Source organism: Pristiophorus japonicus, chromosome 20 (assembly GCF_044704955.1).
Source record: "Pristiophorus japonicus isolate sPriJap1 chromosome 20, sPriJap1.hap1, whole genome shotgun sequence".
NCBI lineage: Eukaryota > Metazoa > Chordata > Chondrichthyes > Pristiophoridae > Pristiophorus > Pristiophorus japonicus.
The window spans coordinates 88,711,893-88,727,432 of record NC_091996.1 but is presented as its reverse complement, the minus strand read 5'-3'; the positions used below and the strand labels follow the sequence as shown (position 1 = coordinate 88,727,432).

Genomic DNA, 15,540 nt, shown 5'->3' with positions numbered 1-15,540 from the left:
CATTAATCACTGTGGGCCCCTGTCCATTAATCACTGTGGGCCCTTGTCCATTAATCACTGTGGGCCCTTGTCCATTAATCACTGTGGGCCCCTGTCCATTAATCACTGTGAGCCCTTGTCCATTAATCACTGTGGGCCCCTGTCCATTAATCACTGTGGGCCCTTGTCCATTAATCACTGTGGGCCCTTGTCCATTAATCACTGTGGGCCCTTGTCCATTAATCACTGTAGGCCCTTGTCCATTAATCACTGTGGGCCCCTGTCCATTAATCACTGTGGGCCCCTGTCCATTAATCACTGTGGGCCCTTGTCCATTAATCACTGTGGGCCCTTGTCCATTAATCACTGTGGGCCCCTGTCCATTAATCACTGTGGGCCCCTGTCCATTAATCATCGTGGGCCCTTGTCCATTAATCACTGTGGGCCCCTGTCCATTAATCACTGTGAGCCCTTGTCCATTAATCACTGTGAGCCCCTGTCCATTAATCACTGTGGGCCCTTGTCCATTAATCACTGTGGGCCCCTGTCCATTAATCACTGTGGGCCCTTGTCCATTAATCACTGTAGGCCCTTGTCCATTAATCACTGTGGGCCCCTGTCCATTAATCACTGTGGGCCCCTGTCCATTAATCACTGTGGGCCCCTGTCCATTAATCACTGTGGGCCCTTGTCCATTAATCACTGTGGGCCCTTGTCCATTAATCACTGTTGGCCCTTGTCCATTAATCACTGTAGGCCCCTGTCCATTAATCACTGTGGGCCCTTGTCCATTAATCACTGTGGGCCCCTGTCCATTAATCACTGTGGGCCCTTGTCCATTAATCACTGTGGACCCTTGTCCATTAATCACTGTGGGCCCTTGTCCATTAATCACTGTGGGCCCCTGTCCATTAATCACTGTGGGCCCCTGTCCATTAATCACTGTGGGCCCCTGTCCATTAATCACTGTGGGCCCCTGTCCATTAATCACTGTGGGCCCCTGTCCATTAATCACTGTAGGCCCCTGTCCATTACCTTCAGATTATCTCTCGAATTCAACACCATCAGACTCTCCTGTAAATGGTCCATATGTCCCCTATTATCCGGAGTGTATCTTTACGGCCCCATAACCACTTCGACGACGAGTGCGACCCTAAGCCTGTACTTGTGCCGGGGCCCGGGAGAGTCGTGAGTTCGGGGCCTAGAGGAGGCGAGGGCCCAGGGGCAGCACGGGCCCAGCCCACACTGTGCGATATGTGTGCGCGCACTGGGTCCGTGCAGCAGAGCTGGTCTCCAGTCGTCCTGGTTAACCCTTGCCACTGGACCAAGACCTCGCTCTGTCAAGCCCCGTGTGGTGGCTGGTGTGCAACGGCCACCCCACGTTAAAAAAATCCACCCACAGGCATCTTCCACCCTTCAGGATGTAGTTCGGGATCTGGAATATCGGGTTCTTCATTGAAACACCTGTGAGCCCGTCCCTTTTTGGCGAGGAAGCAAGTCATCCTCGATACGAGGGAACGCCTATGACGATGACTTGTTCCTGGAGTAACATCTGTTCTAATTAACAGGGACTGCATTCAGATAGTGGACCCCAAGCCCTACTTCACCAATTGCGTGTATGACATGTGCCAGTTCCAGGGTTACCAGCCTCCACTGTGCGACCAGTTGCAGGCTTATACAGACGCCTGCCTATCTGCTGGGGCCACCGTGCACAACTGGAGAACGACCGACTTCTGCAGTAAGTGCGCTCCGTGCGTTGTGACTAGGGGTGGGCCCGTTACTGCCGGCAGTGCCCACTTGGAAATTTTGAGCCTGGGTCGGGGTGGGGGGGTGTGGATTTCCCAATGGGACTGCCGTGACTGTGGCGGAACATCGGCGTAACATGGACAACCTCCCGCTGTGATTTCCGCTGAAACCCCAAGGAGAAAAAAGGCCAGGCACTCACTGACTAGTGTCAGCCGTGGCTCAGTGGGCAGCACTCTCGCCTCCGTGTCAGAAGGTTGTGGGTGCGAGTCCCACTCCAGGGACTTGAGCACATAAATCCAGGCCGACACTCCCAGTGCAGTGCTGAGGGAGCGCCGCACTGTCGGAGGGGCAGTGCTGAGGGAGCGCCGCACTGTCGGAGGGGCAGTGCTGAGGGAGTGCCACACCGTCGGAGGGGCAGTGCTGAGGGAGCGCCGCACTGTCGGAGGGGCAGTGCTGAGGGAGCGCCGCACCGTCGGAGGGGCAGTGCTGAGGGAGCGCCGCACTGTCGGAGGGGCAGTGCTGAGGGAGCGCCGCACTGTCGGAGGGGCAGTGCTGAGTGAGCGCCGCACTGTCGGAGGGGCAATGCTGAGGGATTGCCGCACTGTCGGAGGGGCAGTACTGAGGGATTGCTGCACTGTCGGAGGGGCAGTACTGAGGGAGGCTGCTCTGTCGGAGGGACAGTACTGAGGGAGCGCCGCACTGTCGGAGGGGCAGTACTGAGGGATTGCTGCACTGTCGGAGGGGCAGTACTGAGGGAGCTCCACACTGTCGGAGGGACAGTACTGAGGGAGCGCCGCACTGTCGGAGGGGCAGTACTGAGGGAGGCTGCTCTGTCGGAGGGACACTACTGAGGGAACGCCGCACTGTCGGAGGGTCAGTACTGAGGGAGCGCCGCACTGTCGGAGGGGCAGTACTGAGGGAGCGCCGCACTGTCGGAGGGGCAGTACTGAGGGAGCGCCGCACTGTCGGAGGGGCAGTGCTGAGGGAGCGCCGCACTGTCGGAGGGACAGTGTTGAGGGAGCTCCGCACTGTCGGAGGGGCAGTACTGAGGGAGCTCCGCACTGTCGGAGGGGCAGTACTGAGGGAGCGCCGCACTGTCGGAGGGGCAGTACTGAGGGAGCGCCGCACTGTCGGAGGGGCAGTACTGAGGGAGGCTGCACTGTCGGAGGGGCAGTGCTGAGGGAGCGCCGCACTGTCGAAGGGATAGTACTGAGGGAGCTCCGCATTGTCAGAGGCGCCGTCTTTCAGATGAGACGTTAAACCGAAGCCTTGACTGCTCTCTCAGTTGAATGTAAAACATCCCAAGGCACTATTTCGAAGAAGAGCAGGGAAGTTATCCCCGGTGTCCAGGGGCCAATATTTATCCCTCAATCAACATAACAAATAAACAGATTATCTGGGTCATTGTCACATTGGTGTGTGTGGGAGCTTGCTGTGCGCAAATTGGCGTTTCCCACATTACAACAGTGACTACACTCCAAAAAGTACTTCATGGGATGTAAAGCGCTTTGAGATGATGTCTTCTGGTGGTCGTGAAAGGCGCTATATAAATGCAAGTCTTTCTTTTACTCTGGGGTTTCCAACGCGGGGACGGAGGGAGGGGGGGGGGGGGGCGCGGCAGAGATCGGAGGGTCCTGTGCGGAAATCTCAGCTGGACGATCTCCAGTCGCTGAAACTGGACGCTTGAAAGGCTCTGACCATGCACTGACCGTTACGAGCCCGTTGCACCTCTCCCCCACACTCCCCTTTGAAAAATATAACCTCGTTTTCTGACAGTTTTGGACACGCCCAAAGGTTTCCCACCCCAGCCCCGTGATTCTACCACGATGCACAGCGTTACACATTTCAGGTCTATGTTACATAGTCTCTCGGATTCAGTGTCACGGGTCACTCCCATAGGCGGACCCTGTGACCTCTATAATCTGGAGCGCCCCTTTATTGCCCGCTACCTCGTGAAGTGATGGCGATAACAACTTGCAGTTACATACCGCCTTTAAGGTGCTTCACAGCAGCGATTATCAAACAAAATGTAAGACCGAGCTGACATAAGTAGAAATGAGGGCAGGTGGCCAAAAGCTTGGGTCAGAGAGGTTGGTTTTAAGGAGCGTCTTAAAGGAGGAGAGAGAGGCGGAGAGGTTTAGGGAGGGAATTCCAGAGCTCGGGGCCCGGGGCAGCTGAAGGCACGGCTGCCGATGGTGGAGCGATGGGAATCTGGGGATGCTCGAGAGGCCAGAATTGGAGTGCAGAGATCTCGGAGGAGATTACAGGGATAGGTAGGAGAGCGGGGGGGGGGCGAGGCCACGGAGGGATTTGAAAGCAGGGATGAGAATTTGAGGTCACGTTGTCCAGCAGCCCCGATGCATGTCCTGGCCAACAACGACCTCGTGCATCCCCCGGCACATGCGTGGGCTCCTGTCTTTGGGCAAGGCGGGCTGGGAATCGCTCGCGGGGGAGTCGGGGCTCAGGAATGAATAACCGTTTTCCGTTTGCGTCACAGCTCCTCCCTGTCTGCCAAACTCCCACTACGAACTGTGTGCCAGTACATGCCCGAGGACCTGTTTCCACCCCAACGTGTCCGACTGTTCGAGCAAGTGCGTCGAGGGATGCGACTGCGATCCCGGCTACGTGCTCAGTGATAGCAATTGCGTTCCCCTCTCCGACTGTGGGTGCACTGACACTCAGGATGACTATCGTGTGGTGAGTAGCCTTCACACGCAACAACATAAGAAATGGGAGCAGGAGTCGGCCATTCGGCCCCTCGAGCCTGCTCCGCCATTCAATAAGATCATGGCTGATCTGATCATGGGCTCAGCTCCACTTCCCCACCCGCTCCCCATAACCCTTCACTCCCTTATCGCTCAAAAATCTGTCTGTCTCCGCCTTCAATGTATTCAATGACCCAGCCTCCACAGCTCTCTGGGGCAGAGAATTCCAAAGATTCCAGAGAAGAAATTCTTCATTTCTGTTTTATATGGGTGACCGCTTATTCTGAGACCATGCTCCCCCTAGTTCTAGATTCCCCCACGAGAGGAAACATCCTGTCAAGCTCGCTCAGAATCTTATACGTTTCAATAAGATCACCGCTCAGTCTTCTAAACTCCAATGAGTACAGGCCCTGTTATGCCTATAGTGTACTTATGGAGTGACTCCACGAGGCAATACGTTATACTTGAACTGTAGTGACCTTGGTCCTTTATTCCAAACTCCAGATGGTGTGCAGCCTTTTATACAGGGCCCTGCCACCAGGGCAGGAAACCCCCGGTCTCCACCAGTTGCACCCTCTAGTGGTGCCAGCATGTTTGTACACGGTGTAAACCTTATTGATAGTACATCAGGTAAACAAGTCTCCAACTGTACAGGGTGTTGTTGAGGCCGCACCTGCGTGCAATTTTGGTCACCTTACTTAAGGAAGGATATACTAGCTTTGCAGGGGTTACAGAGACAATTCACTAGGCTGATTCCGGAGATAGGGGGTACTGAATTTGCATGTTCAGCCATGAATTCATTGAATGGCGGTGCAGGCTAGAAGGGCCGAATGGCCTACTCCTGCACCTATTTTCTATGTTTCTATGAGGGGGTTATCTTATGATGATAAATTGAGTAGACTGAGTCTTTACTCGTTGGAGTTCAGAAGGATGAGGGGTGATCTTATAGAAACATTTAAGATAATGAAAGGGATAGACAAGATAGAGGCAGAGAGGTTGTTTCCACTGGTCGGGGAGACTAGAACTAGGGGGAACAGCCTCAAAATACGGGGGAGCAAATTTAAAACCGAGTTGAGAAGGAATTTCTTCTCCCAGAGGGTTGTGAATCTGTGGAATTCTCTGCCCAAGGAAGCAGTTGAGGCTAGCTCATTGAATGTATTCAAGTCACAGATAGATAGATTTTTAACCAATAAGGGAATTAAGGGTTATGGGGAGCGGGCGGGTAAGTGGAGCTGAGTCCATGGCCAGATCAGCCATGATCTTGTTGAATGGCGGAGCAGGTTCGAGGGGCTAGATGGCCTACTCCTGTTCCTAATTCTTATGTTCTGATGTTCTTATTATTATACAATCTCACAGTGACCACACAGAGCGTACATCCGTAGTCAGCATATACAACAGGCCCAACCTTTACAGATAAAAAAATAAGAATTAGGAGCAGGAGCAGGCCATTCGGCCCCTCGAGCCTGCTCTGCCATTCATTAAGATCATGGCTGATCTTCGACCTCAACTCCACTTTCCCGCCCGATCCCTATATCCCTTGATACCCTTAATATCAAAAAATCTGTCGATCTCAGCCTTGAATATACTCCGAGACTGAGCCTCCAGAGCCCTCTGGGGCAGAGAATTCCAAAGATTCACCACCCTCTGAGTGAAGAAATTCCTCCTCATCTCAGTCCTAAATGGCCAACCCCTTATCCTGAGACTGAGACCCCTGGTTCTAGACTCTCCAGCCCGGGGGAGAGTCTACCCTGCATCTACCCTGTTAATCCCCCCTCAGAATTTTGTATGTTTCAATGAGATCGCCTCTTATTCTTCTAAGCTCCAGAGAGTATAGGCCCAATCTACCTCTAATGTATTTGTTTCATGGGTTCTTTGCTGAAGAATCCATCCCAACACATTGCTATTAAGAACTAGTTGGTTTATTAGCAAAAGGTTTAACAATCACGCCACACGTTACCCGTTCATCCACCAGGCTCACAACCACCTGCCCCATCGCGGATCCCCCAAACCCAACTGGCCGGGGTTTTATTGAGTCTTGTGAACATCACGTGACTGGCTAAGCCACTCCCACCTCAACAGCTCTACAACTATTTTCGTTGTGCACTTTAAACAAATGCCCCCTGCATTTGGGGTCACGCTCCAAAGTAATTTTTTTCAGTGTCCCCTTTTTGGGGGAGGAGACGGGGGGGCGGGGTTTAGGGCAGTAAAAACAAAAATTATACAAGTGACCCCTGGCTAAAAGGGGGGCACTAAAACCGGCAAATTAAACAAATGAAACTTTAAACTTAAATGATCAAATTAAAATTTGGTTGCCGGGGGTGATGATGCACTCCAGTCCCTCTGGCGCCCACCTCTCGCGGAAGGCCGCGAGCGTACCGGTGGACACCGCGTGCTCCATCTCCAGGGACACCCTGGCCCGGATGTAACCGCGGAAGAGAGGCAGGCAGTCGGGCTGAACGGCCCCTTCGACCGCCCGCTGCCTGGACCGGCTGATGGCCCCCTTAGCCAGGCCCCAGGAGCAGTCCTACGAGGAGGCCCTCGGACCTGCCCTGCGCCCCCCTCCGCACCGGGTGCCCAAAGATCAGGAGTGTGGGACTGAAGTGCAACCAGAATTTGAGGAGCAGCCCCTTCAAATAATGGACGAGGGGCTGCAACCTCTCACACTGAACATAGACATTGAACACGGACTCCTCCAGACTCCCGGGGCCTGGCCAAGGGGTCCATCAGCCGGTCCAGGCAGAGGGCGGTCGAGGGGGTCGTTCAGCCCGACTGCCTGCCTCTTTTCCGCGGTTACATCCATTACCAACCATTAAACCACTCAATCTAATTGGAACTGGTTAATGATGGAGCTTCTGTCTTCTCAACAGATCAATGAATCCTGGTATCTACCCAAATGCACCGAGAAATGTACCTGCGTCAGTCCAAACAAAACCAAGTGTCGGAGCGCAAGCTGCTCAGATTCGGAGAACTGCAATCTGCTGGATGGCATCTACGGTTGCCACCCTAAAGGTAGCGTTCTGCTTTCATCATTGAGGAAGTAGTAGCGGGACATTGAGAAAATCATAACACAGTCAAGCAGAGTCAGCATGGTTTTATGAAAGGGAAATCACGTTTGACAAATTTGCTGGAGTTCTTTGAGGATGTAATGAGCAGGGTGGATAAAGGGGAACCAGTAGATGCCGTATATTTGGATTTCCAGAAGGCATTTGATAAGGCCTATATTAATCTGTATTAATGACTCGGATAAAAGGATTGAGTACAATGTAGCCAAATTTGCTGACGCTACAAAGATAGGTGAGAAAGCAAGTTGTGTGGAGGATGCAAAGAATTCTGATGAAATGCATCCCAGGGTATTGAAAGAGATGGCGGAAGTTATAGCAGATGCATTCGTTATAATCTACCAAAATTCTCTGGACTCTGGGGAGGTACCAGCGGATTGGAAAGCAGCTAATGTAACGCCTCTGTTTAAAAAAGGGGGCAGACAAAAGGCTGGTAACTATAGGCCGGTTAGTTTAACATCTGTAGTGGGGAAAATGCTTGAAACTATCATTAAGGAAGAAATAGCGGGACATCTAGATAGGAATAGTGCAATCAAGCAGACGCAGCATGGATTCATGAAGGGGAAATCATGTTTAACTAATTTACTGGAATTCTTTGAGGATATAACGAGCATGGTGGATAGAGGTGTACCGATGGATGTGGTGTATTTAGATTTCCAAAAGGCATTCGATAAGGTGCCACACAAAAGGTTACTGCAGAAGATAGAGGTACAGGAAGTCAGAGGAAATGTATTAGCATGGATAGAGAATTGGCTGGCTAACAGAAAGCAGAGAGTCGGGATAAATGGGTCCTTTTCAGGTTGGAAATCGGTGGTTAGTGGTGTGCCACAAGGATCGATGCTGGGACCACAACTGTTTACAACATACATAGATGACCTGGAAGAGGGGACAGAGTGTAGTGTAACAAAATTTGCAGATGACACATAGATTAGTGGGAAAGCGGGTTGTGTAGAGGACACAGAGAGGCTGCAAAGAGATTTAGATAGGTTAAGCGAATGGGCTAAGGTTTGGCAGATGGAATACAATGTCTGAAAGTGTGAGGTCATCCACCTTGGGAAAAAAAACAGTAAAAGGGAATATTATTTGAATGGGGAGAAATTACAACATGCTGAGGTGCAGAGGGACCTGGGGGTCCTTGTGCATGAATCCCAAAAAGTTAGTTTGCAGGTGCAGCAGGTAATCAGGAAGGCGAATGGAATGTTGGCCTTCATTGCGAGAGGGATGGAGTACAAAAGCAGGGAGGTCCTGCTGCAACTGTATAGGGTATTGGTAAGGCTGCACCTGGAGTACTGCGTGCAGTTTTGGTCACCTTAATTAAGGAAGGATATACTGGCTTTGGAGGGGGTACAGAAACGATTCACTAGGCTGATTCCGGAGACGAGGGGGTTACCTTATGATGATAGATTGAGTAGACTGGGTCTTTACTTGTTGGAGTTCAGAAGGATGAGGGGTGGTCTTATAGAAACATTTAAAATCATGAAAGGGATAGACAGGATAGAGGCAGAGAGGTTGTTTCCACTGATCGGGGAGACTAGAACTTGGGGGCACAGCCTCAAAATACGGGGGAGCCAATTTAAAACCGAGTTAAGAAGGAATTTCTTCTCCCAGAGGGTTGTGAATCTGTGGAATTCTCTGCCCAAGGAAGCAGTTGAGGCTAGCTCATTGAATGTATTCAAGTCACAGATAGATAGATTTTTAACCAATAAGGGAATTAAGGGTTACGGGGAGCGGGTGGGTAAGTGGAGCTGAGTCCACGGCCAGATCAGCCATGATCTTATTGAATGGCGGAGCAGGCTCGAGGGGCTAGATGGCCTACTCCTGTTCCTAATTCTTATGTTCTTATGTTCTTATAATCTGCAAAGGGATTATAGACAGGCTAAATGAACGGGCAAATAATGGAGAATAATGTGGGAAAATGTGAGGTTATCCACTTTGATAGGAAAAATAAAAAAGCAAATTATTATTTAAGTGGGGAGATATTACAAAATGCTGCGGTACAGAGGGATCTGGGGGTCCTTGTACATGAAACATGAAAAGTTAGTATGCAGGTACAGCAAGTAATCAGGAAGGCAAATGGAATGTTGGCCTTTATTGCAAGGGGGTATAGTAGTAAGGACATTCTGCTACAACTGTACAGGGTGTTGGTGAGGCCACACCTGGAGTACTGCGTGCAGTTTTAGTCTCTATATTTAAGGAAGGATATACTTGCATTGGAGGTTGTTCAGAGAAGGTTCACTCGGTTGATTCCCGAGATGAAGGGGTTGTCTTATGAGGAAAGGTTGAGCAGGTTGGGCCTGTACTCATTGGAGTTTAGAAGACTGAGAGGTGATCTTATTGAAACGTACAAGATTCTGAGGGAGCTGGACAGGGTGGATGCAGAGAGGATGTTTCCCCTCGTGGGGGAAATCTAGAGCTAAGGAGCATAGTCTCAGAATAAGGAGTCGCCCATTTAAAACGGAGATGAGGAGGAATTTCTTCCCCTGGCTTCAGAATATCGGCCTAGTCTACTCAATCTCTCCTCATAGGACAACCCCCCAATCCCAGGAATCAGTCTGGTGAACCTTCGTTGCACTCCCTCTATGGCAAGTATATCCTTCCTTAGGTAAGGAGACCCAAACTATGCACAATACTCCAGGTGTGGTCTCACCAGGGCCCGATATAATTGCAGTAAGACGTCTTTACTCTTATACTCCAATCCTCTTGTAATAAAGGCCAACACACCATTTGCTTTCTTAATTGCTTGCTGTACCTGCATGTTAACTTTCAGTGATTGGTGTACAAGGACACCCAGGTCCCTCTGAACACCAACACTTCCCAATCTCTCACCGTTTAAAAAATACTCTGCTTTTCCTACCAAAGTGGATAACTTCACATTTTTCCACATTATATTCCATTTGCCATGTTCTTGCCCACTCACTTAGCCTGTCCATATCCCCTTTGAAGCCTCTTTGCATCCTCCTCACAACTTACATTCCCAAGTATCTTTGTCATCATCACCATCACAGACAGTCCCTCGGAGTCGAGGAAGACTTGCTTCCACTCCAAAAGTGAGTTCTCGGGTGGCTGAACAGTCCAATACGGGAATTACAGTCTCTGTCACAGGTGGGACAGACAGTGGTTGAGGGAAAGGGAGGGTGGGACTGGTTTGCCGCACGCTCCTTCCGCTGCCTGCGCTTGCTTTCTGCACGCTCTCGGCGACGAGACTCGAGGTGCTCAGCGCCCTCCCGGATGCACTTCCTCCCCTTAGGGCGGGACTGGTCTTTGGCCAGGGTCAGTACAACTTTGTACAGTATCATCAGCAAACCTGGATACCTTACATTTGGTCCCCTCATCCAAATCATCGACATAGATATACTTGCCACAGAGGGAGTGCAACGAAAGTTCACCAGACTGATTCCTGGGATGGCAGGACTGTCGTATGAGGAGAGATTGGGTCGACTGGGCCTGTATTCACTAGAGTTTAGAAGAATGAGAGGGGATCTCATTGAAACGTATAAAATTCTGACTGGGTTGGACAGACTGGATGCGGGGAGGATGTTCCCCCCCCGGGGCTGGGAAGTCTAGAACAAGGGGTCACAGTCTCAGGATACGGGGTAGGAAATTTAGGAGCGAGATGAGGAGAAATGTTTTCACTCCGAGGGTGGTGAACCTGTGGAATTCTCTACCACAGAAGGTTGTGGTGGCCAAGTCACTGAACATATTTAAGCGGGAGATAGATAGATTTCTAGAAACAAAAGGCATCAAGGGGTATGGGGAAAAAGCGGGAATATGGTGTTAAGATAGAGGATCAGCCTCGATCATATTGAATGGCGGTGCAGGCTCGAAGGGCCGAATGGCCTACTCCTGCTCCTATTTTCTATGTTTCTATGAATAGCTGGGGCCCAAGCACTGATCCTTGTGGCACCCCATTAGTTGCAGCCTGCCAACCCGAAAATGGCCTGTTTATTCCTACTCTCTGGTTTCTGTGCGTTAACCGATCCGCCATCCATGCTTGTATACCGCCCCCAACCCCACGATTCTGCCGTCTCGCCGCAGGCCAGGAAACGTGCAGCGCCTCCGGGGACCCCCACTACAGAACCTTCGACGGGGTCTTCTACGACTTCATGGGGAACTGCACCTACACCTTCGCCAAGCTGTGCAACGCCTCGTCCGACCTGCCCCCCTTCAGCGTGGAAACCAGCAACGAACATCGGGGCTCCACCACACGTGTCTCCTACGTCAAGGCCGTCCACATCGAGGTCTATGGGCACCGCGTCACCCTCATGAAGAACCGCAGAGTTATCGTGAGTACCTCGGGGTTGTGGAGGGGAGCGAAGAGGTCCTCATCGGTTGAACAACAGTCCCCCCCCCAATCCAGACTCCTGCTGTTGAACTCTCCCCATTGAAGCCCACTTTGTTGCTACTAGAGGCATTGCTACCACGCTTTCCCCCGATCTCAGGATGTCCCAAATCACTTTACTCTTTGTTTTTTTAAGTAGAGTCAGTGTTGTATTGAAAATATGGCAGCCAACTTGCCCGCAGCAAGCTCCCACAGCAATGCGACCCAGAAAATCTCTGTTTTAGTGTCGTTGATTGAGAGATAAATATTGGCCCCGGGACACCGGGGGAAGAACTCCTCCCAATAGTGGCTATAGGATCTTCTCCGTCCACACAAAAAAGAGAGCAGACGGGGTCCTCAGGCCTCACATGAAAGCCGGCACAATCGTCCTCCAGAGATGCGACGGTTCCTGACCGCCAGGACACCCAGCGGAGGGACTCCCTGCCCTTTTGGTTCCATCTGACGGCATTTGCCCCAGATTTATGTGACGGGGTTGGGGCCGAGCGGAGACTCCTGGCGGGGACTTGGTGCAACCGCGGTGCGCTCCGTTACACACGAGCGGGCGATGGTCTCTCGCCAGGTTTCCAGGATCTAATATATTTGCTTCAAGGGTTCTTTGCTTAAGAATTCATAGCAACACGTTGCTATTAAGAACTAGTTGGTTTATTAACAAAAGGTTTAACAATCACATGACACATTACCAGTTCATCCACCAGGCTCACAATCGCCTGCCCCATCGTGGATCCCCCGAACCCAACTGGCCGGGGTTTTATTGAGTCTTGTGAACATCCAGTGACTGGCTAAGCCACTCCCAACTCAACAGCTCTACAACTGTTTTGTATAGGACCATAAATCAAGTGTCCCCTTATTAATGGGGGGGCACTAAAACTGACAATTGAACCAATTAACTTTTAACCAGAAACATAAATTAAATCAAAATTTGCTTGTCAGGTATGATGAAGCACTCCAGTCCCTCCGGCGCCCACCTCTCACGGAAGGCTGCGTCAACAGCTCTACAACTATTTTGTTGTAATACTTTCAAGTGCCCCCTGATTAAAGGAATGGGGGGCACACTCCAAAAAATAAAACTTTTCAGGTGCCCCCTTGTTTTTTGGGGCTTTTTTTTTTGAGGGCACCAAAACACAAATTATACAAGTGCCCCCTGGCTAAAAGGGGAGGGCACTAAAACCGGCAAATTAAAACAAATTAAACATTGGACATTAAACGGATCAAATTAAAATTTGGTTGCCGGGGGTGATGATGCACTCCAGTCCCTCCGGCGCCCACCTCTCGCGGAAGGCCGTGTCAACAGCTCTACAACTATTTTGTTGTAATCAATTCATCACGTGCCCCAACAGCTCTACAACTCTTTTGCGAGAACAATAAATAAACATTAAATCAAGTGCTCCCTTATTAAAGGGGGGGGGGGGTGTGGAGAGATGCTCCAAACAGTTTACAAGTGCCCTTTTTTGTTTTTTGGGGTTTTTTTTGTTTTATTTTATGATTTTGGGGTTTTTTTTTGGTTTTTTTGGGGGGGGGTTGTTTTTTTTATGATTTTTGGTTTTTTTTTTGGGGGGGAGGTTGGTTTTTTTTGTTTTCTCGTTTTTTTGGGGGGGTTTTTTGGGGGTTTTTTTGTGGGGTGTTTTTAGGCACTAAAACCACAAAATTATACAAGTGCCCCCTGGCTAAAAGGGAAGGGGGACCCAGCAATAAAACAAATGAAACTTTGAAACATATAAAATGAATATTTGGTTGCCGGGGCTGATGATGCACTCCAGTCCCTCCGGCGCCCACCTCTCGCGGAAGGCCGCGTCAACAGCTCGACAAACCTGTGGGCGTACTCACGGGTGCGTACATGACCACACTTCTGACAGCGTGTGCGCGCGTCTCTTGCAGTTCAACGGGCAGAGGGTCAGCACTCCCATCATTGTCGACGGCCAGGTGGAGGTGCGGGTCAGCGGGGGCTACGTCTCGCTGGAGACCGACTTCGGCCTGTGGGTGCGGTACGACGGGAACCACCACGTGGACGTCACCGTTCCCTCCTCCTACGCGGGACAGCTCTGCGGCCTCTGCGGTAAGCTCCGGGAACGCCGGGAGTCGCCTGCCCACCCTCTCGCGCCGGCATTGGGGGTAAAATCACGAGGCGCTAAGGTTGCGCGCGCTCGGCTTGCGTTCCCGCGATTGTAGAGGGTTCAGAGGCGCAGCGAATAGAGGGCGCTTAACGGAGAGGCGCGACTGCTGCCAACGAACCAGAAGCGGCCCGTGCAGGGTTCGTTAACGGGAGCGGGTTCGTTAAGAAATGTGTTTTTAAATGCTGGGAGGGAGCGGGGAACATGTCGGGAGGGAGCGGGCTGTGAGGGAAATTGCCAGTAGTAAAAGAACATTGAACTTCCTGTCATTGGCAGGAGTCACTCCGTTAAAGGGATTTGATTGGGTAGAGAGAGAGAAATGATTTCCTCTGCTGAAGGAGAGTCCAGAACAAGGGGGAATTAGAGCGAGGCCGTTATAGGATGATATCAGAAAGCACTTCTTCACACAGAGGGTAGTGCAAACCTGGAACTCTCTTCCCCCCAAATATCAGTTGAAAGTCTCGTGCGGTGAAGGTGCTCCCACAGTGCTGTTAGGGAGGGAGTTCCAGGATTGTGACGATGAAGGAACGGACGATATATCCCCCTGCCTGGATGAGTGCGGCTCCAACAACACTCAAGGAGTTCGACACCATCCAGGACCAAGCAGCCCGCTTGATGGGCACGCTACCCACCACCTTCAACATTCACTCCCTCCACCACCGGCGCCCCCTGGCTGCAGTGTGCACCATCTACAAGATGCACTGCAGCAACTCGCCAAGGCTTCTTCGGCAGCACCTCCCAAACCCGCCACCTCTACCCCCTAGAAGGACAAGGGCAGCAGGCGCATGGGAACACCACCACCTCCACGTTCCCCTCCCAGTCACACACCGTCCCGACTTGGGAAATATATCGGCCGTTCCTTCATCGTCGCTGGGTCACAATCCTGGAACTCCCTCCCTAACAGCACTGTGGGAGCACCTTCACCACACGGACTGCAGCGGTTCAAGAAGGCGGCTCACCACCACCTTCTCAAGGGGCAATTAGGGACGGGCAATAAATGCCAGCCTTGCCAGCGACGCCCACATCCCGTGAAATAATTTTGTAAAGCGTGCTGCAATAACATCCGGTGACTAACAGCCCCGCTGTCTCCGATACAGGAAACTACAATGGAATCACATCTGATGACAATCGTATGGCGGATGGTAGTGCCACTAATAGCTTTAAGGATCTCGGAGCCAGTTGGCTGGTGCCAGGCACTGACACTAAGTAAGTGCAGTTTTTAATCTACTTATTGGATAATAGTCTTGCCACTGCTGCATTTTTACTCCCCAATACGCCTGAATTTGCAGTAAATATAAGAGGCGCATCTCATTTTTTACAGCTCCCCCCACTGGACTCGACAGCTAGTTCATTTGTGTACAGTTTTGATCTCCTGACCCAAGGAAGGATATACTTGCCATTGAGTGAGTGCAACGAAGGTTCACCAGACTGATTCCTGGGATGGGGGGATTGTCCTATGCGGAGAGATTGAGTAGACTAGGCCGATATTCTCTGGAGTTTAGAAGAATGAGAGGCGATCTCATCGAAACGTACAACATTCTTACAGGGCTCGACAGGGTAGATGCAGGGAGGATGTTTCCCCCCCGGGCTGGGGAGTCTAGAAC

At 51.2% G+C, this 15,540-nt stretch overlaps 1 protein-coding gene across 1 annotated transcript in view; it reads left to right on the top strand.

Annotated features, from left to right (window-relative positions):
- Window positions 1–15,540, top strand: part of LOC139232819 (zonadhesin-like) — a 197,652-nt gene that overhangs the window by 110,676 nt on the left and 71,436 nt on the right. Inside the window, exons 33-38 of the mRNA XM_070863314.1 lie at window positions 1,548–1,717; window positions 4,223–4,422; window positions 7,298–7,439; window positions 11,525–11,772; window positions 13,704–13,881; window positions 15,034–15,142. Of these exons, the coding sequence (XP_070719415.1) occupies window positions 1,548–1,717; window positions 4,223–4,422; window positions 7,298–7,439; window positions 11,525–11,772; window positions 13,704–13,881; window positions 15,034–15,142 (1,047 nt within the window). The remainder of the gene's footprint in view (window positions 1–1,547; window positions 1,718–4,222; window positions 4,423–7,297; window positions 7,440–11,524; window positions 11,773–13,703; window positions 13,882–15,033; window positions 15,143–15,540) is intronic.